This window comes from Thunnus maccoyii, chromosome 24 (genome assembly GCF_910596095.1).
Source record: "Thunnus maccoyii chromosome 24, fThuMac1.1, whole genome shotgun sequence".
Classification (NCBI taxonomy): domain Eukaryota; kingdom Metazoa; phylum Chordata; class Actinopteri; order Scombriformes; family Scombridae; genus Thunnus; species Thunnus maccoyii.
This window is the reverse complement of record NC_056556.1, coordinates 1,499,821-1,525,652: the sequence shown is the minus strand read 5'-3', so window position 1 is coordinate 1,525,652 and position 25,832 is coordinate 1,499,821. Positions and strand designations below refer to the sequence as shown.

General features: G+C 40.0%; 4 protein-coding genes across 7 annotated transcripts in view; 2 read left to right on the top strand and 2 right to left on the bottom strand.

The window, feature by feature from the left end:
* eif5b (eukaryotic translation initiation factor 5B) overlaps nucleotides 1-3,097 on the bottom strand; it is a 13,858-nt gene extending 10,761 nt beyond the window's left edge. The window contains exons 1-4 of the mRNA XM_042404193.1: nucleotides 2,968-3,097; nucleotides 1,246-1,362; nucleotides 1,082-1,145; nucleotides 757-942 (exon numbers count right to left, since the gene is read on the bottom strand). Coding sequence (XP_042260127.1) covers nucleotides 757-942; nucleotides 1,082-1,145; nucleotides 1,246-1,362; nucleotides 2,968-3,002 — 402 coding nt within the window. The 5' untranslated portion in view covers nucleotides 3,003-3,097. The remainder of the gene's footprint in view (nucleotides 1-756; nucleotides 943-1,081; nucleotides 1,146-1,245; nucleotides 1,363-2,967) is intronic.
* Nucleotides 1-25,832, top strand: part of LOC121891678 (protein NLRC3-like) — a 1,105,688-nt gene that overhangs the window by 138,600 nt on the left and 941,256 nt on the right. The window lies entirely within an intron of this gene.
* On the top strand, nucleotides 2,314-25,832 carry LOC121892409. Its single transcript, XM_042405446.1, has 15 exons — nucleotides 2,314-2,699; nucleotides 11,493-11,646; nucleotides 13,963-14,234; nucleotides 14,924-15,508; nucleotides 16,040-16,864; nucleotides 17,604-17,650; nucleotides 17,822-17,924; nucleotides 19,014-19,431; nucleotides 20,540-20,618; nucleotides 20,710-20,849; nucleotides 20,944-21,047; nucleotides 21,740-21,779; nucleotides 21,915-22,003; nucleotides 22,094-22,207; nucleotides 25,293-25,832. Exons 3-15 carry the CDS (start codon nucleotides 14,055-14,057, stop codon nucleotides 25,305-25,307), a joined length of 2,739 nt encoding a protein of 912 aa, XP_042261380.1. The 5' UTR covers nucleotides 2,314-2,699; nucleotides 11,493-11,646; nucleotides 13,963-14,054; the 3' UTR covers nucleotides 25,308-25,832.
* Nucleotides 4,507-16,286, bottom strand: lipt1 (lipoyltransferase 1). Of its 4 annotated transcripts, none has more exons than XM_042404277.1 (4): nucleotides 16,203-16,286; nucleotides 7,788-8,366; nucleotides 6,185-6,406; nucleotides 4,507-4,936 (listed from the first exon to the last, which is right to left on the bottom strand). In XM_042404277.1, exons 2-4 carry the CDS (start codon nucleotides 8,299-8,301, stop codon nucleotides 4,524-4,526), a joined length of 1,149 nt encoding a protein of 382 aa, XP_042260211.1. In that variant the 5' UTR covers nucleotides 8,302-8,366; nucleotides 16,203-16,286; the 3' UTR covers nucleotides 4,507-4,523. The 4 variants fall into 4 exon arrangements, with proteins under 4 accessions (XP_042260211.1, XP_042260210.1, XP_042260213.1 ...); XM_042404276.1 differs by lacking the exon at nucleotides 16,203-16,286 and adding an exon at nucleotides 10,168-10,260; XM_042404279.1 differs by lacking the exon at nucleotides 16,203-16,286 and adding an exon at nucleotides 10,168-10,223 and having other exon boundaries at nucleotides 7,788-8,342.

Sequence of the window (25,832 nt, the reverse complement as noted above, 5' to 3'; positions counted from 1 at the left end):
TATCAAAGCTGCAACAAGTCGTCAATCAGATCGATCAGTTAATCAACAGAGTTTCTGCATCGTCACCTGATTAGATTCAAGACTTTTTAACGACACATTAAATTAAATTTCATCCGTTTTTCACCGTCAAACTGATCAAAGAGACAAAAACATACAATTATTGATTGATTGATTGATTGATATTTCTGCCAGAACTTCACATCTGTTTTAACTCAGACTGACAGGAAACACATCGTCTCAGCTGCAGCAACAAACACAAACAGCTGATGTTACAGAAGGAAACAGGAAACATTCAACACCTCCAGACAGGAAGTTTAAGACGTCTTAAAACCTTTTAAGGCCTTTTATTTTGTTAGGGAACTGACTTTTATCCTGTAATCTACTGAGACGTTTCTGATTTTCTTCGTCTTACATTTTAATAAATTGATTTTGTTTTGTTCTGACTGAACAACAATCTGAAATTCAGACATTTTATGTTTATTTTCAGTTTTCTGAAGGTTTACAGACCAAATAAAGTAACTTCCAATTAATCAATAATGATATTAGTCATTAGTTGCAGCGTTAATTGTCAGTAAGTCTGTTCCAGTCTGACATCAACTACTGTGACGAGTCTTTTTAGGATTAAATATTTAAACCAGCAGTTATTTCTACCTGAAAATAATGACTCCATTAATCTATTGATTATCTTATTGATTCATCGATAAGTTGTTTAGTCCAGAAAATGTCTGCAAACATCTTCGTCACAGATGAACTCACCTTCTTCTTGTCTTTCTGCTTTCCGTTCCTCTCGTCATCGTCCTGACCTTCACCTTCGCCGTCGTCACCCTCCTCCTCCTCCTCCTCCTCGGGGCTGGCTCCTCCTCCCTTCTTCCCCTTCCTGGTCTTCTTCTTCTCGGGTTTGGGAGGCTCGACCACCTCCTCGTCCTCGGCGGCGTCTGTTTTCTGCACAGAGAGAGAGAGAGACGATGAAGACGTTGTAAATAAAATCATGTTGAGGAACTTTATTTTACAAAAACTCTGATCATCAACAGTTCTGTTTCCTGTCTGGACAGGAAGACGGCGGACGAACACGTCTGTTTACCTTCGCTTTGCCTCCCTGAGCCTCCAGAGACAACTCCTCCAGCTCCTTCAGGATGTCGTCCTCACTGCAGGAGGAGAGACGGCGGGTTAGATCACGACTCAAACACAAGATGAAGAATAAAAGAAAGAGGAAGAGAAGAAGAAGAAAAAACAAGAGTGTCGTACTCGAAGTCGTCCTTCTTGGCTCCTTTCTTCTTCTTCTTCCCTTTCGGCTCCTTGGAGGCTCCGGCTCCTTCGATCTCCGCCGCCAGAGCGTCGATGTCGATGCTGTCATCTTTGGCACTGAGGACGGATCAATAAATCGATCACTTTTTAAAATGAAGGACAGAGTGAAACGGTGACAGATCGTTCAGCTTAAAGGACAGTTCCGCCTCTCGCTCACACAAAGATCAACTGTGTGTGTGAGTCAATGAAAAGCTGCTGACGCTCCGCTTTCTTCACAACCTTTTATTCTCCATCAGACCTCTGACACAGCCGGCACGCAGTACTTTTACTTATACTGGAGTACTTTTACTTATACTGGAGTACTTTTACTGCATCTGTGTTTTACTTAAAGGATCTGAGTTCTTCTTCTGCTGCTGGTTTCAGCGTCTCTCATGTGTCATATGACAGTAAACTGAATATCTTTAAGGTTTCTGTTCTGTCATCAACATTTTCTTACTGTTTTTATTCATTAATCAAGTTTTTTTAATGTAAATTGATGAAGAAAAGATCAAATATATACTTCTATAATACTTCTACTTAAGTAGGACTTTCCATGCAGGACTTTTACTTGTTAAGGAGTATTTTTACATTGATGTATTAATACTTTTACTTAAAGGATCTGATCAGTTCTTCCACCTCTGTACATATAATAATAAAAGAGTTAACTCTGCTGTTTGTCATATGACAGTAAACTGAAAACCTTTAAGGTTTTGGACTGTAGTGACCATTTCTTTGACTATTTTTAGACTTTTAATAGATTAAACAATGAATCGATGCATCAAGAGATCATTTAAAGATTAATCGATGAGGGGAAGTTGTTTAAACTTTATGTATTAAAGCAGGTGACTTTATTCATCTTCATTAAACTGCAACACAAGAGTTTCAAAGAGTTTTGGTTTTAATCATTTAAAAGTAAATAATGATTCAGTTTCCAGTTGAGTTTTTTTGATGTTAAATCAATGAAGAAATAAAGAATAAAATCAGTTTGAACAGTGTGTAGTTTAATATTTTTACTTCAGTAGGATTATTTCATGCTTGTGATGGAGTATTTCTACACTGCTGTACTGGCAGCATTGTATTATTATTATTATTACCTGTCAGTATGAATCTCAGGTGTGTTGGGACATAATTTAATAGATAAATAATGAGGTGAGCAGCTAACTAGCTCCGCAGTATTACATCAGCTTTACTAGCAGCTGTCAGTCACTAAGCGGACTCTTGTTCGCATTTAGCAACAAATTAACACGAGTCCAACTTAGCGCTGATTAAACAGAGTTTAATGGACGTTTTAAGCGGCTGTCAGGGTTAAATTTAACCCCACTTTGGAGCTTGTCGGACCTGAGAGGAGCTAACAGCCGGCTAATCAGGCTAACACCGACAAACACGAAGCTGTGACGGGGGTCCTACAGGTTCAGGTGAGCCCAGGTGAACCCCGCAGAAGTTTCGGCCTGCGTACGTGTTGCGTAATTGCCTTTAAGCCGTTTCCGGGCTGTTTTAAACCCGCACCTGCAATCACGCGTCCGCTGACTCGTGGTTAGCATCAGCTAGCGCACCTAGCCGCTAAGCTAACGCAGCCACCAGCGGCGTCGGGGTTAGCGGGCCGGTGTTGCGGATTTTAACCGGGCAGGAAAGCTCGCTGCCGCCGGGTGACGGTGTGGACAGCTGTCGCGGTGTTTTCTCTACCTGTCCTCTCCGGATTTCTTCTGTTTTTTGCCCATCCTGCCGCTGCGGGTGTCCGGTTCTCCGGTTCGCTCTCCGCTGCTGGCCGACACGGCTACACCGGACAAAGATCGTCTAGTTACTGTCACAGTGAGGAGGACTCACTCCGCTACTTTTCATTCAAAATTATTATTTTTTTCTTTTCTTTATTTTTTATCGACACAGATGCACGAACACGTTAAGTTCCAACTGTTTTTATTTGTTTTTTTTATTTGTTTTTGGATCTGCTTATCTCTTGTATGACGTATTATTCCTATTTTTATCAATACTATTATTGTTTTATCATCTTTTTTTTTTATCTTTCTATGATTTATTTAATTGTGGTAATTTTACATCACTGTCTCTTTGGGTTTTATTGTATGTAAAGCACTTTGTAAACATGGTTTTAAGAAAATGCTGTACAAATAAAGTTATTATTATTATTACTAATGTACATATGTCAAATCTAAAGTAATGTCTCTTTATTAATTAAAAATGTGATATCAAAATTAAAAAAAACACCATATTAAGTGTACAATTATAGAGCCCAAAGCAGGCAAATATCAGTATGAACATATCTTTAATGGGATACAATAATAATAATAATCAAACATAATATCAGATGATATTAGAATAAATACACTGCATTAAAGAAATAGAATTTTAAAAAAAAACAGGAATAAAATGACTGAATTAGATTTTTAACTAAAATATATCTGTACAATAGTAAAATAAATAAAATGTGATAAAAGACCAGTTATCACGTGTCACCAACGTTCCTGCAGTAAATTAGAGCAGCGTTTGGTTCCCGGAGAAAACAGCAGAGTGATGCCTCTTCTTTTTTTCTCTCTACTGAGCTCCTAGCAGCACGCATGGCTCTCCGGCAGCACTGCGCATGCGTCCTGTGACATGTTCGGCCTGAGGTTTTATAGTCATGTTTTTGATCAACAGTTATATGATCGATAATGAATTAATCAACAGATTTTATTACTCTCGTTTCTTATCAGATGTTTTAATGTTTCACATTGACTTTAATTCTTGAGTGTTGACTGTTTTCATGTTTTGTCACTAAAACGTGAAAATGTTAATAATTTTAACCACAATCATAAATAAAAATTCGACAATTATAAACTTTTTTTCCTCATTTGGAAAAAAGTTCCTGAAATGGAACAAAATAGCTGTAAAATAAATAAATAATAATAATATTCATACATATAGATGAAGAACCATAATTTAGAGTGTAATTTACAGTTGTAGACATTTTCAAAAAATCACCCTGAAGGGTATTTTTTAAAGGATCACTTTAAACTGATATTCACACAGACTTTTGTCCTCATGTATAAAATCATTAAATATTTTTAATATTTATAAGAAAAATGGAGGTAAATGCAAAGCGAGGTGCTGATTATTCACCAAAAAACTGCCTGAAGAAGACACAGTCAGGCCGAAACGTTTAATTCAACACATTTAATTCCAATAAACTAAGAGAAACTTTAATAAAAAAGAAAGGAAATGGACTCCTGGTGTAGTTTGAGGTTTATTCAGCCCATGACAGACACCACAGCGTCACACAGGTTGTGCAGTCTGTGGTGCAGCTCGCCGCTCTCAGACCGCAGCAGCGCAGAAACACCTGCGGCCGTCCGGTGGGGACAGAACCGCTCTCCGACCAGCACGCCGCTCAGCTCGCCGCTCAGCCGCTGCGGCAGCCAGTCTGCAGGAACGTCCAGCTCGCAGCTCTCGATCACGCCGTTCTTCACCTCCATATGCAGCCGGGCGGAGCTGCGAGCTGATGATGCGACGTCTGTCAGGTCCAGGAGCGTCTGGACGCTGAATTTAGGCGTCTTCCCGAACGTCCACTCCCAACCGCGCAGCTCTGTCGCCGCTCTGCTCAGACCAGGAAACGCAGACTCGTCAGCGGGGTTAACGAAGGTCGCCGCGGAGCAGAAGCCGAACTCTGAGGATGGAAAGATGAGAGCAATTAACTCTTCGTCACTCGCTGTCACATCTCCAACAGCAACATACTGACTTTGAACTCATCATCATCAGTCTCTCAGCATCCAGCAGGATATTAATTATGACCCCTCAGTCATAATTAATCTCTAAACCAAACGTCTGAACTTCAAATCTAATTAATAAAAGTGTGATTAATCATTAACGAAGCTTTCAGGGAGCAGAGAGAGTTTATTCTTTAGGTTTTATACTATTTGTTTATGGAGAAAAAAACATTTACAATCACATTATATAAAGGTCCTTTGTTACATAAAACAGGAGAACAGCCATCATTATTTTAATTAATGTACTTGAATGCAACATTTCTGAATAAGATGCACAAAAATATTTCCATGTTTGTATATTCTGGGTCACATGAGGAGAAGAGAATGAATTTTACTGCTCTTAAATGAACTAAACAGTACGTCAGAGTTAACTTCCTGACTCGTATCGAGGCCTATTTGTGTGTTGAGAGAATAAACGGAGAGATCGACGCCTGAACCTGAAACATACATCATCTGCAGTCGTCTGGTTGCAACTAAATGATTTCTGTAAAAGCAGCTTGTGCTTGTTGTTTGGTTTCATTTCGATAAGTCCGATATGACTTGAACGCAGCGTAACATCTCTTCATGAGTAAAAACTGTTCTCATTTTAATTAAACACCAAATATCAGCTCCTGTATCTTCTAGTTTGATCTCTAATTAATCTACAGTTTAATTAGAACAGTAATAAAGATTAATTAAGGGGTGACAGTTCTTGCCGAGTTAATTTTATGTTCTATTTAATGAGCATAAATGTGTATTTTTCCTTGGTTCTACTTTATTATAAGTGCTTTGCCGTCTTTTACCAGTTTAACAAGAAATAATTTAGAGCTGCAACGATGAGTCGAACGACAGAAAATTAATCAGTGATTTTTTTTTTGGTAAAAATGTCCAAATTCTCTGATTCCAGCTTCTCAAATGTGAATATTTTCTGGTTTCTTTAAACTTCTCTGACAGTAAACTTGAATGTCTTTGTGTTGTGGACAAAACAAGACATTTTACAGATCAAACTAATCGATCAATCCAGAAAATAATCAACAGATTAATAGAAGAGGCCCTAAATCATGAGTTCGTCTGCTGCTGCAGTGACAGTATCTGACCAGCAGGGGGCCTCGTTGATCTATCACATTATCGTCCTTCTGTTAATGTTTTTCTCTCCAGTTAACCAGTACCTGCGTTGTACTGGTCCGCCAGTGCGTCCAGCAGCTCCTCCCACTGCAGCGAGGGGGCGTGGTCCACCAGGTTGGCGACAGGTGAGGGGACGCTGGGCGTGGCGTTGCTGTGGATACCGGGGCAGGAGGGGCGGAGCACGGCGGCGAGGGCGGAGCGGTCGGCGGAGTGCAGCAGAGTGCAGTGATGGTACGACGACTTCCTGCTGAGTCTGGACGCGCTGCCTGGAGACGACAACAACAACAATAAAAACAACAACAACAACTGAATTTGGTCTTTATGGTTCAAATCTTCAATATTTTTGAAAATTTAGACAAAGCAAATCAAAATGAGCTGAATTGATCCCAAATTGAAACTTGAATTGATTGATCTTTCTTATAAAGTCGACCTTTGGAATCTGGAGTTCTCTGATAACTCAACTAATGATTGTTTTCGATTGATTAGTCACATTTTTTTTTTAATTAATCGATCAAAAACAGTGAAAAGTCCAAGGTGCCATCTTCAAATGTTTGTTTGTGTGAATGTTGAGAAATAACTTAAAATTATAATTTGCTATTGATTAACTAAACAATTAACTGACTACTTGTGATGATTCTGACTCTTTATCTAATCAATCACATTTTCTCATCAATCTAAACTAAATACAAGTGAACCATTTTGATTAACGATTAATCAAAACGATTATCAAAATCGCTGTTGATTCATTTTCTTTTAATTGATTAATAATTTCATCTGTAGTTTCCGACGTGTCAGACTTCTTCTTATTGATCGCGATGTTGTAATTATTGATAAAAATCGAAAAACCTACCAAATCAGACTCAAGTTATAATAAACCGGAATTATCCTTTAAATTTTATGTACATTATTCAATAAATTCTACAAAAGCAGCAGAATTTGAAGCTCTCTGATTGGATGTTTCTCTAATTTCTGTAATTACTCATGTTTCACAATGAAAGCTCCTAACATCATAACAAGAAGTATTTTGTGATGAGAAAGCACATTTTTATCTTCAAACTAATCGCCAAACAACTTTTCTCAAGAAGCATCACATTAAAAACGCAAGTTTCTGTCTGCAGCAGTTTATCTACAGTTAAAAGTTAAAATCTGCCACCTAAAAGAGAAACAAAGGGTTAAACAGATCAGGATCTATGGATGTAAAGACGTTCCTGACGTGTCGAGCATCAGCTCACCTTTAAATGTTTCTACATCAGACGCCTGAAAGACACAAACGTCTTCCTGCTACACGTTTCCTATTCTCTCACTTCTTGAAGTGGGGGTCTGGATGTGGCACAGGTCGCCAAGTGGGGGTCTCCTTTCTTAACGTCTTTCCCCATTAACTTGCATGGATTTTCATCTGGTTTGATTTTCCAAAGCCTTACTGTTCAGTCACCAACCTTCATGTGCTACTTCAGGCAAAATGCCACCAAACACTCATTGGATGACACCTTGACCCCCACTTGTCTTTTTGTCTGGAGGACTGGGAGGACTGGAGGAACCATTGTGGCAGTTGGTTTTAGTGTGAATTCATATCTTGGACTGGAGGTTGCACTTTTTTGGGGACTCCGATCTAAAATCTGGTCTAGGGCCCTGCTTAAAGTTCAATACCTGAGATCTTGTAGTGTCCTTTCAATAAAATGTCGAATCTGTCGGTGGCCTGGACGTCCAGCTCAGGTCGCAGCTTCCTCAGCGCCTCTGTGACGACCTTCAGGTTCCTCTGCCGGTCGTACGCCTTCTTGGAGGTGAAGAAGGTCAGGTTGAGGTTCCCGAGGTCATGGAAGACCGTCCCGCCGCCGCTCCGCCTGCGGGCCAGAGGGATCCCCGCCCGCCTCATGGCTGGCAGGTTGCACTCAGTCCAGGGGTTCTGGTGGCGTCCGATGACCACGGCTGGCCGGTTCCTCCACAGCAGCAGGATGCTACGCTGCTGCAGGTCCACCTTGGCGTCGATCCAGTCCTCCAAAGCCAGGTTCTGATAAACGTCTGTGGACCGGGAGAGCAGGACGAACCCTGACGCGTCACCGCCAGAGGCCGTCAACAGACTGCTGCAGGTACGAGTCTGACACCTGCAAACACCCGAACAGCCTCTGAGAAGAGACAACGTCCTTCTGATGTGTGACATCATGGCGTTTACGGTTCTTCTTCACCTCCACATGCTTGAAACATCTAGAGCGAGAAAAAGATCCACGTCTAATAACAATGAGAGGAAAACTACATGTTAAAACCAAATATTTTTCATAAAAACAGTTTTAAAACCTTTTTACAGTTCACTTATTTTTTGTGCAAATATAAAAAAAAGATGTTCGGTGCATTTTTTTCTGAAAGAAGTGTGTGATTTAAGGCTGAACTGATTCATCAACTGACAGAAAACAACTTTGATAACTGATTAAGTGTTAAAGTCATTTGTTAAGCAAAAGTTCCAATAATTTGGGATTAGATTAGCTGTTTTTCTGTCTTTTAGACTGTAGACTGAATATATTTGTGTTCTGGACTGTTGGTCTGATAAAACATTTGAAGATGCCAGCTCAGACTTTTCTCTAAAGATTATTTATATATTAATATTATCTACTAATATTATTTATGTTTTACTATATACAATAAAATAATCGTTACAGCTGGGGCTGCAACTAACAATTATTTTCATTATCGATTAATCTGCCGATTATTTTCTTGATTAATCGATTAGTCGTTTGGTTTATAAAATGTCAGAAAATGGTGAAAAATGTTGATCATTGTTTCCCAAAGACCAAGATGATGTCCTCAAATGTCTTGTTTTGTCCACAACCCAAAGATATTCAGTTTACTGTCATAAAGGACTAAAGAAACCAGAAAATATTCACATTTAAGAAGCTGGAATCAGAGAATTCGGACTTTTTATGTTATGTACTTAAGTGAGAACCAAAATATTGGCCGAAGTTTTGTTATAATGTCTTCAGTATCAGTCACAAAAATCTATCATTGTTCAGGCTGTATTAATTATATTTTTCATTGATATATTTCCTATGTCTGAATGCATTTTAATGTAAAAGCCTGTTGAGTTGACATGTAATTACCTGCAGCTGTAGACACTCCAGCTGCAGCTGTAAATCTGGGACAAATTCTGAAACTATTTGAATTTGGTTCATCTAGTTGCATTAACTTTATAAACTGTTGTTGACTCCTAGACCAGTGGTTCCCCAACTTTTTCACATCAAGGACCCCTAAATGGACACACATTAAACCAGGGACCCCTGTCTGGTAACATTTTTGCTTTTAGATGTTTTATTACTTAAAAAAGTGTATGAAGCCCATGACCGAAACAGTCACATTATGTTACTTATGGATGGAATTATAGTGGAAATAAATCATTCCCCTTTTTGCTGGGGACCCCCTGGAATCCCCTTAAGGACCCCTGGGGGTCCCTGGACCCCACTTTGAGAACCACTGTCTTGGAGGAATCTTATTAAGAAGAAAGGCCCCTTTTAAATCCAGAAAAATATTCATTTATTGTTATTACATGACTAGAAAAGTAATATAATAATAATATAAATTGCATTGAACGCCTGCATGTAAACAAACTACCAATTTGTCTGCAACTGACAACTAATTAAATTAGCTAATTAATTTAAAGTATCAACTGTACACAGTCTCTGTTTTCACTAAAATCAGAATAAAATGACATTACAGATAATTCCTGGAAGCTTTATATCAGTTTACAGTCACATATCGGCTCATTTTAAGAAGCTGTTGTTGGATTAATTTGTCTTTCATGAACTACAGATTTAGTTTTTATAAACTACTTCAGTAAATGACATCACTGACCCATCCTACAGTAAACTACACCGGAAGAGCCTGTAGTTAGCTTTAGCATTAGCTTCGCTGTGAATTCTCTTCGCGCCATTAAAAGACAAACCGAAACTTTAATTATTTCAATTTAAACAAACAGTCGTTAACAAAACAGTTTGACAGAATGTATGAAAATAGAGCTGAAGACGGTTTCTCTCATTCTGACCTGAACCGAAGAAGAACCGAGCCGGTGACGTCAGAAGAGACAAACGACAAACAACTTCCGCCCTCGGCCTTCAAAACAAAGGCGGCGACAGCCACAAACTACAAATTACCAAATAAATTTCAACGACCTGTGGAGGAGTTTACGTTCTTCAATCAGGCTGATTATAGTGTGTCAGTATATGTTAAAGGAAAGACGGTTATGAAAATGTTTTTGTTAAATACAGTATATACATGTAGTGTTTTATTTCTATTTAGTCTTTATTTCTCTCTGTTAATATCTCTGTATGATCAGTTAGTTTGTTGTTAAATGTGATGTATGTATGTACGATTTAACACCAAATTACACCAAAGGTTAAACTGCTATTTTATTATTATGTATGTACATTTAGTGCATTCTCCATTACATGTTGAACAGCACAGTGCCTTTATTGTGAAGCTTAAAATAGCAAGAAAAGCTTTTCCGGTTTGATTGTTTGTACCTTGACACTTGGCTCTGACCTCGGTCCCTAACTGTAAAGTCGCCGTGCAGCGCTGCGATCTGCCGGAGAAATGTTCCGACCCTCAACCAAAATCAATCTACATGATCTACAGTAAAGCGGCGCAGAGTGATGACGGACTGGACATTAATCTAATGCATTTATAAAGCACTTTGCTAGTCTACCGACCACTCAAAGCGCTTTACACTACATGCAACATTCACCCATTCACACACATTCATAGACTGATGGCTGCCATGCTGTTGCTATTGCTCACTCCCCCATTCTCTCTCTCTCTCTCTCTCTCTCTCTTTCTGTCACACACACACACACACACACACACACACACACACACACACACACACACACACTGATGGCCAGAGATTGAACCACTTTACCTCCTGAGCCACAGCCGCCCAACATGACAGATCTTTGTCTGGGTATAAAATAATGAAATAAAAAATAAATGAGAATGTAGAATAAGATACATGAATTCAATAAAAAGCTTGTTAGTCTTTTTTTCTCACATGAAAGGGTCTGTAAAGTAGGAGCCCATTAATTAGTTAAATCCCAAAGATCTCATCAGTTATTTAGCAAATTTTGAATTAATACATTTTCTTGAGTTTTGGGAAACATAATGGAAAAACAGCAACTTAAAAAATAGTTTTATGGAGGTTTTGGATGATCATATAACAAGAGAAAACTTAATTTCTGTTTTAATTCTGAACATATATCCATACTGATAACATCATATAAAGATCAGAATTCACTGATTAAAACTAATTTTATTATATAAATATTTTTAGTCATTTTTTGATTGTTAGTTTTTTAAGCTCTTCTGTCTCCTCAGTGTCTGACATCGTCATGAGATGAGGAAGAAGCAGAGTGTCTAAAGAGACGACCAGAGAGAGGAAGAACATGTGACCACATCCTGACAACACACTCACACTCACACTCACACACACTCACACAGAGTCAGTCAGTCGGAGTCGATGATGTTTCAGGTGAGAGGTTATTTTCCTTCAGATTTTAAATGTTAAGCTAAATGTAAGATCAGTACTATGACACTCTGCTTGTTTTTTATCCCTCTTTACATCTTTCATTTGTCAGATGCAACACTATAAATCTGCTATATAGTCTGTGATTTATACATTTCATTTCAAATATCTCTATGCTGCTGACAGATTGAAGAGGAAATGACCCAAATGTGACCACAGTTCCACATCAAATTTAAAAACAAATTTTAAAAAAATCAGAAATGTCTGTGAAGTTCTGCTTGTTAGCTGTTTATGAACAACAAAATACTAACAACTCAGATCGGTATTAGTTTTCATGTGAAAGTCAGTTTTCACATCTAGAACAAGAGGGTGTCACTTTAAGAGAAGGTGCATTTTAATCGTCTCTGGGCGCGAATTCTTAGAAGTGTCTCGTTATCTCACATTCACACTTAGTCATATAGGCACGCACAGCTGCTGTGCGGTCTGTATGTCGTCAGTTACAGAAGACAAACTGTTACATGTTGACTTAAACATTTCACTAAACGCTGAAATTTAATAACACCAGTTTAAACACTGTCATGTTTCAGAAAATTTAAATGCTGTCAGTAAACTAGAGAAGCTGGAGAAAATAGTGACTTCCAGGTGTCCACATAGAGACAAAGATGACTCACAGGCATCCATGTTAAGACAATAATGACTCACAGGTGTCCATGTAGAGACAATAACAACTTAGAGGTGTCTATATAGAGACAAAAACGACTTAGAGGTGTCTATATAGAGACAATAACGACTTAGAGGTGTCTATATAGAGACAATAACGACTTAGAGGTGTCTATATAGAGACAATAACAACTTAGAGGTGTCTATATAGAGACAATAACAACTTAGAGGTGTCTATATAGGGACAATAACGACTCACAAGTGTCCATGTAGAGACAATAACAACTTAGAGGTGTCTATATAAAGACAATAACGACTCACAAGTGTCCATGTAGAGACAATAACAACTTAGAGGTGTCTATATAAAGACAATAACGACTCACAAGTGTCCACGTTGAGACAATAACAACTTAGAGGTGTCTATATAGAGACAATAACAACTTAGAGGTGTCTATATAAAGACAATAACGACTCACAAGTGTCCACGTTGAGACAATAACAACTTAGAGGTGTCTATATAGAGACAATAACGACTTAGAGGTGTCTATATAGAGACAATAACGACTCACAGGTGTCCACATAGAGACAATAACGACTCACAGGTGTCCACATAGAGACAGTAATGACTCACAGGTGTCCACATAGAGACAATAATGACTCACAGGTGTCCACATAGAGAAAGTAATGACTCACAGGTGTCCACATAGAGACAGTAATGACTCACAGGTGTCCACATAGAGACAATAATGACTCAAAGGTGTCCACATAGAGACAATAACGACTCACAGGTGTCCACATAGAGACAGTAACGACTCACAGGTGTCCACATAGAGAAAGTAACGACTCACAGGTGTCCACATAGAGACAGTAATGACTCACAGGTGTCCACATAGAGACAGTAATGACTCACAGGTGTCCACATAGAGACAATAATGACTCACAGGTGTCCACATAGAGACAATAACGACTCACAGGTGTCCACATAGAGACAGTAATGACTCACAGGTGTCCACATAGAGACAATAACGACTCACAGGTGTCCACATAGAGACAATAATGACTCACAGGTGTCCACATAGAGAAAGTAATGACTCACAGGTGTCCACATAGAGACAGTAATGACTCACAGGTGTCCACATAGAGACAATAACGACTCACAGGTGTCCACATAGAGACAGTAATGACTCACAGGTGTCCACATAGAGAAAGTAATGACTCACAGGTGTCCACATAGAGACAGTAATGACTCACAGGTGTCCACATAGAGAAAGTAATGACTCACAGGTGTCCACATAGAGACAATAATGACTCACAGGTGTCCACATAGAGACAATAACGACTCACAGGTGTCCACATAGAGACAGTAACGACTCACAGGTGTCCACATAGAGACAGTAACGACTCACAGGTGTCCACATAGAGACAACAATGACTCACAGGTGTCCACATAGAGACAGTAACGACTCACAGGTGTCCACATAGAGACAGTAACGACTCACAGGTGTCCACATAGAGACAACAATGACTCACAGGTGTCCACATAGAGACAACAATGACTCACAGGTGTCCACATAGAGACAACAATGGACTCCACCTTGTCCATTATTTTCTCATACCAGATCACCTCAAAGTTAATCAGACTTTATTTGTGTCATTTTGCAGAGCTTCATCAGATCCATGTGAAGGCGTCGTGAAGATAACACACAATCTGCCACATACACATATAATTATGCACATAAACACACACACATTGAATGTTAGCAGGTGTGTGTGTGTCTGACATCATGTCTGACTTGTGGACATTCTCCACTTCCTGTCCTCCCCCCATCATCCATCACTCCTCTGTTTCACAGTCATCTCCTTTCAGTCCCTCACCTCCTCCAGTCTTCTCCCCCTCGTCACTCAGGAATCATGGCAACCTTCCTCATGACAAGGTACTTACTATGTACTTTTTTACACTTATTTATTTATGCACTCAAGTGTTATTGTACTTATTTTCACACTTACTTGTGCACTTATCCAGTCACTAACTTATTTAAGCTATTGCCTTTTTAGTAGACTGCTTTTTTTACTTATTTATTCACTGTATTTACTTTCTGCGCTTATTTATGCACTTCCTTATGTCCTTATGTATACTTATTTATGCACTTAAGTATTTAGGCACTCACCTTTTAATTACTTACTTATTTATGCATTTATGCATTTTAACAACTATTTATTGATGCACTCCTCCTCATTTACACACTTCAGTATTTAAGCCCCATAATCACATATTTATGTATATTTACTTATCTGCGCTTTTACTTTTTTATGCACTTGTCTACTTATTGATGTACTTTTCACACTTACTTACTGAAGCACTCACTTGTTGATTTATTTATCCACTGGCACATGTAATTATTTAATCACATATATTCACGTACTTATTTATAGACCAATTTACATACTTACTTACAGATATACCAATGTAATTACTTAAGTACTTATTTACACACTTATGTACCTTTTAACGTGCTTACTTATGTACTTACTAGTTTACACACTTACTCACTCATGTACTTTATTATTTATATGTACACTTCCTTTTGCCCAGGTGAACTCACATCACCTCCCTTATCCCCAGGTATCCTCCCCTCACCTTCAACATCCCCAGGTGACCTCCCCTCACCTTCAACATCCCCAGGTGACCTCCCCTCACCTTCAACATCCCCAGGTGACCTCCCCTCACCTTCAACATCCCCTTGTAACCTCACCCCACCACCACCATCAGCACCAGGTAACCTCCCCTCACCTTGCCTATCCCCAGGTAACCTCCCCTCACCTTCAACATCCCCAGGTGACCTCCCCTCACCTTCAACATCCCCTTGTAACCTCCCCTTACCTTGTACCCCAGTCCCAGGAGTCCTCCCCTCACCACTTTCAGCCCCAGGTGACCTCCCCCCACCTCCATCAACCCCAGGTAACCTCCCCCCACCTCTGTCAACCCCAGGTAACCTCCCCTCACCTCCATCAGCCCCAGGTGACCTCCCCTCACCTCTGTCAGCCCCAGGTGACCTCCCCTCACCTCTGTCAGCCCCAGGTGACCTCCCCTCACCACCTCCTTTCCAGCCACAATCATGATGCAGATTTAGATCATTCAAACTGGAGCGGATCTGAACCACCATCTGATCTTTCCTACCTGCTCAACAACTACAGTTTCTCCCACCAGGTAAGTCAGTTATTTACTCCAATCTGTTATATTCAAACAAAAACTTTATATAACTTTATACTTCCACTCAGAGGGAAATATTGTACTTTCTACTCCACTACATTTATTTGACAGCTTTAGTTACTTTCTAGATGAAGATTTGACACAATGGATAATATAACAAGCTTTTAAAATACAACACATTGTTAAAGATGAAACCAGTGGTTTCCAACCTTTTTGTCTTTTGACATCTTACAAAAAGCAGTGTGTAGTCGGGGTCACATTTCACATGTCTATGAGTTGTTAACAGCTCCACCAAATATCTCTTTCCTCTCCCATTAATCATCTCACGACCCTTCAGATTTATCTGCTGACCCTTTGGAGGGGCCCGACCCCTACTTATATACTTTTACTGAAGTAGGATTTTTCATGCAGGACTTTTACTTGTAATGGAGTATTTTTATATTGCTGTATTGGTACTTTTACTGAAGTAAAGGATCTGAATACTTCTTCCACCACTGACTGTAATCCATTTGTCTTTGATTTAAACAGAGCCAGGATACATCATACTTGGATTTCCATCCCCAGAACCAGAACCAGAACCAGTTCAATGCTGATCTAACTCACCACAGACCCAAGTTGGAGAACATAAACACACTGCCCTACGAGACTCAAACACTCGTTTCTGGCAATGTGTACGGACAGAGCAACTCACCTGGTCCAGATGTGGACACCTGGGGGTCTCTGGAGCCAGCTCTCTCCCAGCTGCAGTGCTCTCCACTGGGATCCTTGTCTGGAGGAGTGCCCCTGGGGAGACGGAGTTCCGTGGAGTTCAGGTCATTGTCTGCAGAGGACTTCTCCAGCAACCAGTTTGTCCCCTACAGTTACCATGACAGTAATGCCACCCAGCCCTTCTGTAGCCCCTCTACCCCTGGTCCAAGTCCTCATTACCCTCAGACCCCTACCATCTCCAGTCCTGGTCCTCAAATGCATCCCAGGACAGAGAGACTAGGGTTTCAAACACAGACATCCACACAGCTGAGCAGAGATAAAACCATTAGTTGCTGTCTGCATGAGTCTGACAGCTATGCTGTGACCTCTGACCCCAGCCAGCACCAACTGAGCCAACACGTTGTCCTGAGCCAAACTGAGCCAATCCATAACCAGTCGGGCCTCCCTGATGCTGCCAGTAGCCTAGAGAGCTGTTTCCCTCCACAGGGAAGCGGCCAGGATGTCAGCAGTGCTGCCCAGCCTCCAAGCCTCACTGCTGGGCTGAGCTGGAGGGAAGAGTCAGGAGGAGGAAGGAAACGAGGAAGAGGAAGAGGAAGAGGAAGAGGAGGAGGTGGAGATAGTCAACCAGACTTGTCCTGGAACTGGGTGTGTTATCTCACTTTTTAACTGCTAACAGTTATTATCTCAAATGTAATCAAGTTAGTTCTAAAAATAAGCAAATGGACAAGTGAGTAAATATGTTTGTTAATAGGTAAATATTCAAGAAACTGTGTAAATAAGTCAATTAATGCATAAATATGTTCGTACGTGCTTTTAAAACAAACAAATAGTATATAAACAATAATAGTGTGTATATAAGTAAGTATGCAAGTAAGTGCATCAATAAGAACATAAATAAGAAAGTAATGTAAATAAATTCATAAATGAATAAAGGCATAAATAAATAAACATGTGAGTAAATAAGTTAGTACTTAAATTAGTGTGTAAATACAGTAAATATATGTATAAATGTGTAAATAAGTATTAATTAAAAAGTAAGTGCGCAAATGAGCAAGTACATAAATAATCTTGGAAATAAGGGCATACGTTACTTTGTGCATTAAAAATGTGTGAATAATTATGTAAATAAGTGAAAAAAGTTAATTTCACACTTATTTTTTAAAACTTTAAAATAAATAAATATGTAAGTAAGTGCATAAATAAGTGTGCAAATAAATAATTAAATAACGCATTTAAGTAGGCACTTACATAAGTGCATAAAGTAAGTAAGTAAATATTTTAATAGATAAGTTTACATCATATTTTCATTGTTGACCTTATTTATTATACATAAATGTTATTGTTGGAATTGATCTACATTTCCTAAATGAATGTTTGTTTTCAGATCAAACAGCCTCAACATGAAAACCTCACGAAGGCTCCAGACTCCAGGTAACTTTGATGAAGATGATCATGATGATGATGTATAAAAGTTTTGTATGTTTGCCTCTTTGCATGTGCAGTATAATTTTAAAGTATTACAAATTGTAAAACGTATTAAATGTTTCATATCCTCAACATTTTGCTTTACTTTTTAAAATGTACACTGTGTGTTTGTTACAGGCTGATGTGTACAGTGTGTAAACGTGACTTCAGGAGTTTGCCAGCGTTGAACGGTCACATGCGTTCCCACAGCGGCTTCAGATCAGCTACATGGTTGAACAAGGTTCAAACACACACAAAATTAACTTTTTATCACATAGAATGACTTTGAATTAACTTAAACCAGAATTACCAGTGGTGGAAGAAGGATTCATATCCTTTACTGCAGTAAAAGTACCAATACAACAATGTAAAAATACTCCATTACAAGTAAAAGTCCTGCATGAAAAATCCTCCTACAGTAGAAGGACATAAGTATTATGAGCTTGATGTAGTTAAAGTATTGCAGTAAAAGGACATAAGTATTATGAGCTTGATGTAGTTAAAGTATTGCAGTAAAAGGACATAAGTATTATGAGCTTGATGTAGTTAAAGTATTGCAGTAAAAGTACATAAGTATTATGAGCTTGATGTAGTTAAAGTATTGCAGTAAAAGTAGCGGTTTGGTCCCTCTGACTGATATATTATTATATATGACATCATTAGATTATTAATAGTGAAGCATCAGTGTTAGAGCAGCATGTTACTGTTGTAGCTGCTGGAGGTGGAGCTAGTTTACACTACTTTATATACAGTTAGCTAGTTTAGTCCAGTGGTTCCCAACCTAGGGGTGGGGCCCCTCCAAAGGGTCAGCAGATAAATCTGAGGGGTGGTGAGATGATTAATGGGAGAGGAAAGAAGAAAAAACAAAGTTCTGATACACAAATCTGTTTTCAGTTTTTGGACTTTTTCTCTAATCTTTGATTTTTGCTGAAATATTGGATCATTTGAACATTTATGTAAATGAAAGCATGTGAGAAGTTTAGAGGGAAAAATCACTATTTGGTGGAGCTGTTAACAACTCATAGACATGTGAAATGTGACCCCGACTACACACTGCTTTTTGTAAGACGTCAAAAGCCAAAAAGGTACTTTCCACCACTGAGAATTACAACATACATAACCTCAACTTTTACCCTAACCAAAAACCAAGTTTAGTGGTTAACCTTGTGGGTACCAGCTTGTCCAAAAATGGTGCATGAGTCCTCATAATATCAATGTATCAAAAGTCTCCTCAGTATACTTTAAACAACATCCTGTTGTTTAAACTTCATACAGCTGCATTGCAAAGTGACCTCATTTGTGTTTCATTTCTCCACCTCTCTATCTCCAGGGCAACAACTCCTCCCCACCTGTCCAACCCTCTGTTTCCATGGTGATACCCGTCTCTGTGCCTGTCCAATCCAAAGACATGTCCAAAGTGTGTAGGAGTGGACAACAGAGGAGATGCACTCGCCAGTCTTCAGCCACCGGAGGCGCTGTGCTCTATTGCAGCCTGATGCGTCTCGACACTGCCAAGGAAGAAGAGGAAACGGTTGCTAGGGGCGGTGGGAAAGTCGCTAGTGGTGGTGGTGATGACAGTGGAGGAGTTGTCAGTGGTAACGGAGTTGTTGCCAGGGGTGATGGTGGCAGAGGTCACTACACTCCTCCTCCCATGCTGTGTCCTCTCAGGGCGGGGCCGGGGCTGTACTGCTCCCTCACCACCAGGAGGCAGCAGAGAGCGCAGACTGTGCAGCTCCACAACTCATACAGTAAGTCGATTCATCATTCATTGTTAAATAAAACAGGCCAAGAGTCCCACAGCAACAAACAAACTACATCCTGATGAATTAGCTATTCTTACAGCCTTACCCATTGTTGAAAAAATGTAAAGTTTGTCCTGAGGGTGGCGCAAAATATCACAAATTATTTTCTAAATTAAACCTACAGTGCACAACTTTTACATATTAATGAACATCCGTTACATTCAAGCCAAACGAGTTCACACAGAGCTGATTAAGCCTATCATCTATAATCTCTGTATTTCACAGTATACAGAGTTTGAATCCAGTGTCGGGTTTAACATTCCCGCGCTGGCCGGTGAATGCATGAATGCAGAATCCCTCCAGGCGAGCGGCTAACTTCCGGTTAGCTCTCCGCTAACTTGAATGAGGATACAGTAATTTAATCACGTGGCTCTTCCAGACTTTCCAAATGTTATCAGACAGAATGGATCATATTCTGATAGTTGAACGAGTCATTTCGTGGGGGTTGTGTGAATTTCTTTTTTTTTTTACACATTTTAAACATTTTACAGCTGCAACAGTAGCGGAGTAGGCTACGGCGGAGCCTATGATGTTAGCATGTGTCAACACTGTTTTTGTAATTACTGTCACTGCCAGATTTAATCAATTATCAGCATTTTTGCTGTTTAATAAATGTTTTTTGATGAATTGGAACATTTAAATGCAAACTTATTTATCTATTTTGTAATTTATCTTTGAATTAATGAATTAAATAAATGATAATAGAGCCTGACTGGGCTGATGTAATCTTAAAAGTTTAGCATATTTTTGATATATCAGTACATGTGTATGTGTTGGCTGATAGTTACAGAAACTGTGGGTCTCATTCATCAAACATTCATAAATGATTTATGATTTTAACTTGTGGTTACAAAAAAAAAGTTTTAGTCTTAGTTCAAAAAATGTTTAAGAATGAAGAATTTTTTAAAAAGTAATTTTTTACAACAAATTTATGCAAAAAATGAATGTGACGTTCATGAATCATATTCTTTAATTCTTTAATAACCAACACGAACTCTAAACACCTTAAACCTGATTGGATAATGGAATTGATGTTTGTGTTTCTGATTGGCAGATGGACTCAGTGACCTTGTTTCCATGGAGACAGCCCCTCCTTCTCCTCCTGGAACACTAACGACAGGAATCAATAAGCCGTAAGTAATGTGATATTCTTCTTTTTTTTTTTTTTTTTTTGCGATGATGTCACTCTCTGATCACCTGTTAAGCCTGAGCTGTCAATCACAGACGGATCAATATGGGACGGGGCTACCAGGCTGAGATCCCGCCCCTTCAGGACAGAAAATATGCCCCCTCTGACTCCCACGATGCACTGCTGCTGTGGACGCCGTGGGATGTACTGGAGCGTCCTGCCAATCAACAGAGAGGTAGACGCACACAAAAAGACACAATTATTATTATTATTATTATCATTATCACTATATCATTGATTACTTAATGATTGACACATTGTTCGTCCAGTGGAAGCTCTCCTGTCGATGTCTCGCTCCAGCGTGGTGCCAGGGGGCGGGGCCAGCCCAGAGCACGCCCTCCACATCCTATCAGAGGCCAGAGGAGACTTCCTGGTAAAAATCCCTTTTGATTCAATGTTTTAAGACAACAAAACATGACAAATTCAAAGAGCAGTGAAGACTTTTTACATATATCTGTACAGTATGTATAATAGTTGTGCACTTTTTTAGCAGCAGTGAAGTCCATTTGTGCGAAAATGCATTTAAAAGTAATTGATTAAGCAACTATAATTTCAGCTCTAGTGCACCACCATGTATACTGAGGTTAACAGGGGCCCCAAAAAGCAGCCATGCCTTCTTATTATTACATTTGTTTGCATCACTTTGTGACTGGTGTCTGTGGAAAGAGCTATATAAATAAACTTTGCTTGCCTCGATCAGATCTCTATTTAAAAATTGCTTAAAATAACCACAAATCCAGTCGAAGATAAGTCAACCACATCCTGACTCCACCTCTGTACTGAGCACAGACAGAAGATGATGAGGTTATTTCCCAGAATGTGTAACTGTTCAAAGTTTTCTTGGTAATTCTGTGTATCCTTTGATATCATTTTAATAATAGAGTATAATAAAACCACTAGAGGACAATTCACTTTACGGTTAGAAGCTGTTTTCACCACATAACAAGTAAATTAAATACTTGAGGAAAGTATTCTTGACAAAAGAATATGATGTAGGCTTTTTGTTTTTGGCCATAGAGTGTTTGTGCTTCCTGTTTGTCTGATTTAGTTTTCTGCTGTTTCCAGGTTTCGGTGGAGAAGCTGCTGTCGACTCCCGAAACCTCAGGTCAGCTGCTGCTTCTTCATCCACATATATACAAAATAAACAATTGTAGGAAATCAGAGTTGTTTTTAACAATGTCAGAAAGTTATGAGAATAAATTTCCAATAAATTAATCATCAACCCACCTTGCTGAACCAGCTGGTGTCATGTGGAGCGAAGCAGAGAGGAAGCTGATGGTTAAATCTCTGCAGCTTCATCAGAAAGACTTCAGCAGCGTCCAGAAAGCCGTGAGTTTTAAACTTCTGTTTGTCCAGCAGATCATCAAACATGAGCTGAGTCCGTTAGACTTTCTTTGTTGTTGTTTGTCGTGTGTTCAGGTTCAGACCAAGTCCGTCTCTCAGTGTGTGGAGTTTTATTATCTGTGGAAGAAGAAGCTGAGTCTGAGTTCGAGGACACCGGCCGGGCTGACTGTCGCTCTACCCAACAAAAAAGTAAGAAACACTGTTTTCACAAATGTCAAACAGGAGCAAAACTAGATGATAAAAATGAGATTTTTAGTTCCTCATCCTGAAGTTTATCCTGCAGGAGGCACCAGAGGAAAGGCCATGTTGTTACATTTATACTATATTATTGGATTACAATGCATAAATGTGTAATCATCACTTTAATGTTGCAGCTAGTAAAGGCAGAGCTGCTTTATATATACGGCTGTAGGGCTGCAACTAACTTTCATTCTCATTATCAGTTCATCTGTCCTGCACATGCTCACATTTTCAAAACTGGAACCAAAAAGTTTTACTTGAAAAATGACCGAAACTATTAATTGTTTATCAAAATGTTTGCCAATTAATTTTCTGTCAATCAGTAATTGATTAATCGACTAATTGTTGCAGCTCTATACAGCTGGACAGCTTTATCAATAATAATACATCACAGTTTATTTGATGATTGTATTTTGTATCAATAATCTGGATCTGCAAAGTTACTAAAGTCTCTAAAGCTGTCAAATAAATGTAGTGGAAGTATAAAGTAGCATCACATGGAAATACTCAAGTAAAGTACACATATACAGTATTTGGTTCTCTGATAAAAAAGTCAAAAACTTGTGGATATAAAAACTGAAGGACTACGACTCCCAAGGTGCATTTCAGTTAGAAACATCCAATCAAAGAGCTTAAAATTGATCTGAAGCTAAAGATAACTGCACAGGAAACTGATTAAAAAAAAAAAAACGCTGAGCAGTTTAAATGAGTACATGTTCTGGCTTCTTCTGCAGCCACAGCAGCTGAGGCTCATGGGTATTGTAGTATTTAGGATTTCTCAAGTTGAAAGAATTAAAACTGATGGCTAGAACATAAACCTGTTGTTCAGTTATCCAGCTGATTGCTTAGTTTTGTCTCACTTTTTGTAAAGATCACATCAAGGCCTTTCTGTGTTTTTTAAATGAAGTGTAAAGTGCTTCATGGAGTCTTTATAAAACTCTTTTTAAAAGTGGTTTGTTACGCTGCAGTCAAACAGAGCAATAAGTCAGTAAAGTGCAGAGAGTCTGCGTCAGTTGGCTCGAGGTTTTAGGTCAGTAACTTCAGTCAGTGTGAATGCAAATGAAACTAAAGGCTGAATGAATAAAAACCACTGAAACCAAATTCCTGTTATCACTCCACGCACACACACACACACACCGAAACACAAAACACACGCACCGAAACACACACTTCCTGTCAGTGCTGTCATGTTTCAGAACAAACTGTGACTTAACAGAGTGTGTACGTGTGTGTGTGTGTGTGTGTGTGTGTTCGCGGTCAGACCTCAGTGAGTCAACTTTAATTTTCCGTCAGCGTCATTTAGATCGATATGATTGACTTTATAGTTGTTTTTTTTTTTTTATCAGCATTATTTTGTAGATCATTAAGATTTCGATCAGTTTGATCCACTTTAGTTTCCTGTTAGTCGACTTTAGTTTTAGTTTTTGATTTTTGTCAGAACAGTTGAACTGAATAAAACGGTTCAAGTGTGGCTCAGCTGGATTTACTTTAGTTTACAGTGACTTTGGTTCACTTGTTGGTTTATGAGGACGTCGCTCTGTGCTCTGGTTTTTACTACGTTATAATGTGTTCTGGTTTTTCATGATGTCGCTCTGGTGTGTGAGGACGTCTCTCTGGTGAGTGAGGACGTCTCTCTGGTGTGTGAGGACGTCTCTGGTGTGTGAGGACGTCTCTCTGGTGTGTGAGGACGTCGCTCTGGTGTGTGAGGACGTCACTCTGGTGTGTGAGGACGTCTCTGGTGTGTGAGGACGTCGCTCTGGTGTGTGAGGACGTCGCTCTGGTGTGTGAAGACGTCTCTCTGGTGTGTGAGGACGTCGCTCTATGCTCTGGTGTGTGAGGACGTCGCTCTGGTGAGTGAGGACGTCGCTCTGGTGTGTGAGGACGTCGCTCTGGTGTGTGAAGACGTCGCTCTGGTGTGTGAGGACGTCGCTCTGGTGTGTGAGGACGTCGCTCTGGTGTGTGAGGACGTCGCTCTGGTGTGTGAGGACGTCGCTCTGGTGTGTGAAGACGTCGCTCTGGTGTGTGAGGACGTCGCTCTGTGCTCTGGTGTGTGAGGACGTCGCTCTGGTGTGTGAGGACGTCGCTCTGGTGTGTGAGGACGTCGCTCTGGTGTGTGAAGACGTCGCTCTGGTGTGTGAGGACGTCGCTCTGGTGTGTGAGGACATCGATCTGGTGAGTGAGGACGTCGCTCTGTGCTCTGGTGTGTGAGGACGTCGCTCTGGTGTGTGATGACATCGCTCTGGTGTGTGATGACGTCGCTCTGGTGTGTGAGGACGTCACTCTGGTGTGTGAGGACGTCGCTCTGGTGAGTGAGGACATCGCTCTGTGCTCTGGTGAGTGAGGACGTCGCTCTGGTGAGTGAGGACGTCACTCTGGTGTGTGAGGACGTCTCTCTGGTGTGTGAGGACGTCGCTCTGGTGAGTGAGGACGTCACTCTGGTGTGTGATGATGTCGCTCTGGTGTGTGAGGACGTCGCTCTGGTGAGTGAGGACGTCGCTCTGTGCTCTGGTGAGTGAGGACGTCGCTCTGTGCTCTGGTGAGTGAGGACGTCGCTCTGGTGAGTGAGGACGTCGCTCTGTGCTCTGGTGTGTGAGGACGTCGCTCTGGTGTGTGAGGACGTAGCTCTGGTGAGTGAGGACGTCACTCTGGTGTGTGAGGACGTCACTCTGGTGTGTGAGGACGTCACTCTGGTGTGTGAGGACGTCTCTCTGGTGTGTGAGGACGTCTCTCTGGTGTGTGAGGACGTCTCTCTGGTGTGTGAGGACGTCTCTCTGGTGCGTGAGGACGTCGCTCTGGTGCGTGAGGACGTCGCTCTGTGCTCTGGTTAACTTAGAGCATTTGTTACTATAGCAACTGAACTCTGTATGAACTCAAAGTATCTTTATGAGACAGAAAATCCAGGATTATCCCCAAAGTTAGCTGGCTAGCAATCTAATCCTGCTTTGTGAGACCGGCCCCCGGTGTATTATGGTGTTTGTTTCATAAAGTCACCTCTCCTTTCTCACTCTGTCTTTTCATCTCTGTGTTTCTGCAGGGTCAAAGGTCGTGAGGATCTCATGGTGCATCACAAACGACCAGACTGTCAACCGCTGGAGCTACACACTACACACACACACACACACACACACACACACACACACACACACAAACAGACACAGATATAGATTTTGTTATTAAGGCTTAAACTGCAACTGTTATGAAGTTCACCTCCAGGTTTATTGTTTAAATCCTCTTGACTCCTCACTCAGATAATGTTTTATTGTTTAATATACTCATATATTATCTATTTATTTCCAGTTTTCTTTCTTAATAATGTAATAGATGCTGTTGTTTTGATAAAAAAATTAGACGCTCTGAACATTAAAGCAATACATTTCTGTCTGTCTGAAGTCTGTTTCTATTTTCTATGTTTTCAATTATGATCACACAAGTGAAATAATGATGTTTGCACAGGGAAGAGTTTATGTTGCAACCATCACATCTGATGTGTTTTCTCTGAGCTCTGGACTTCAGTTTGGTTCAGTTTTCAGCTCCGGTATGTTGGGATATTGTTTTTCTTTAGTCCTCTTTGTCT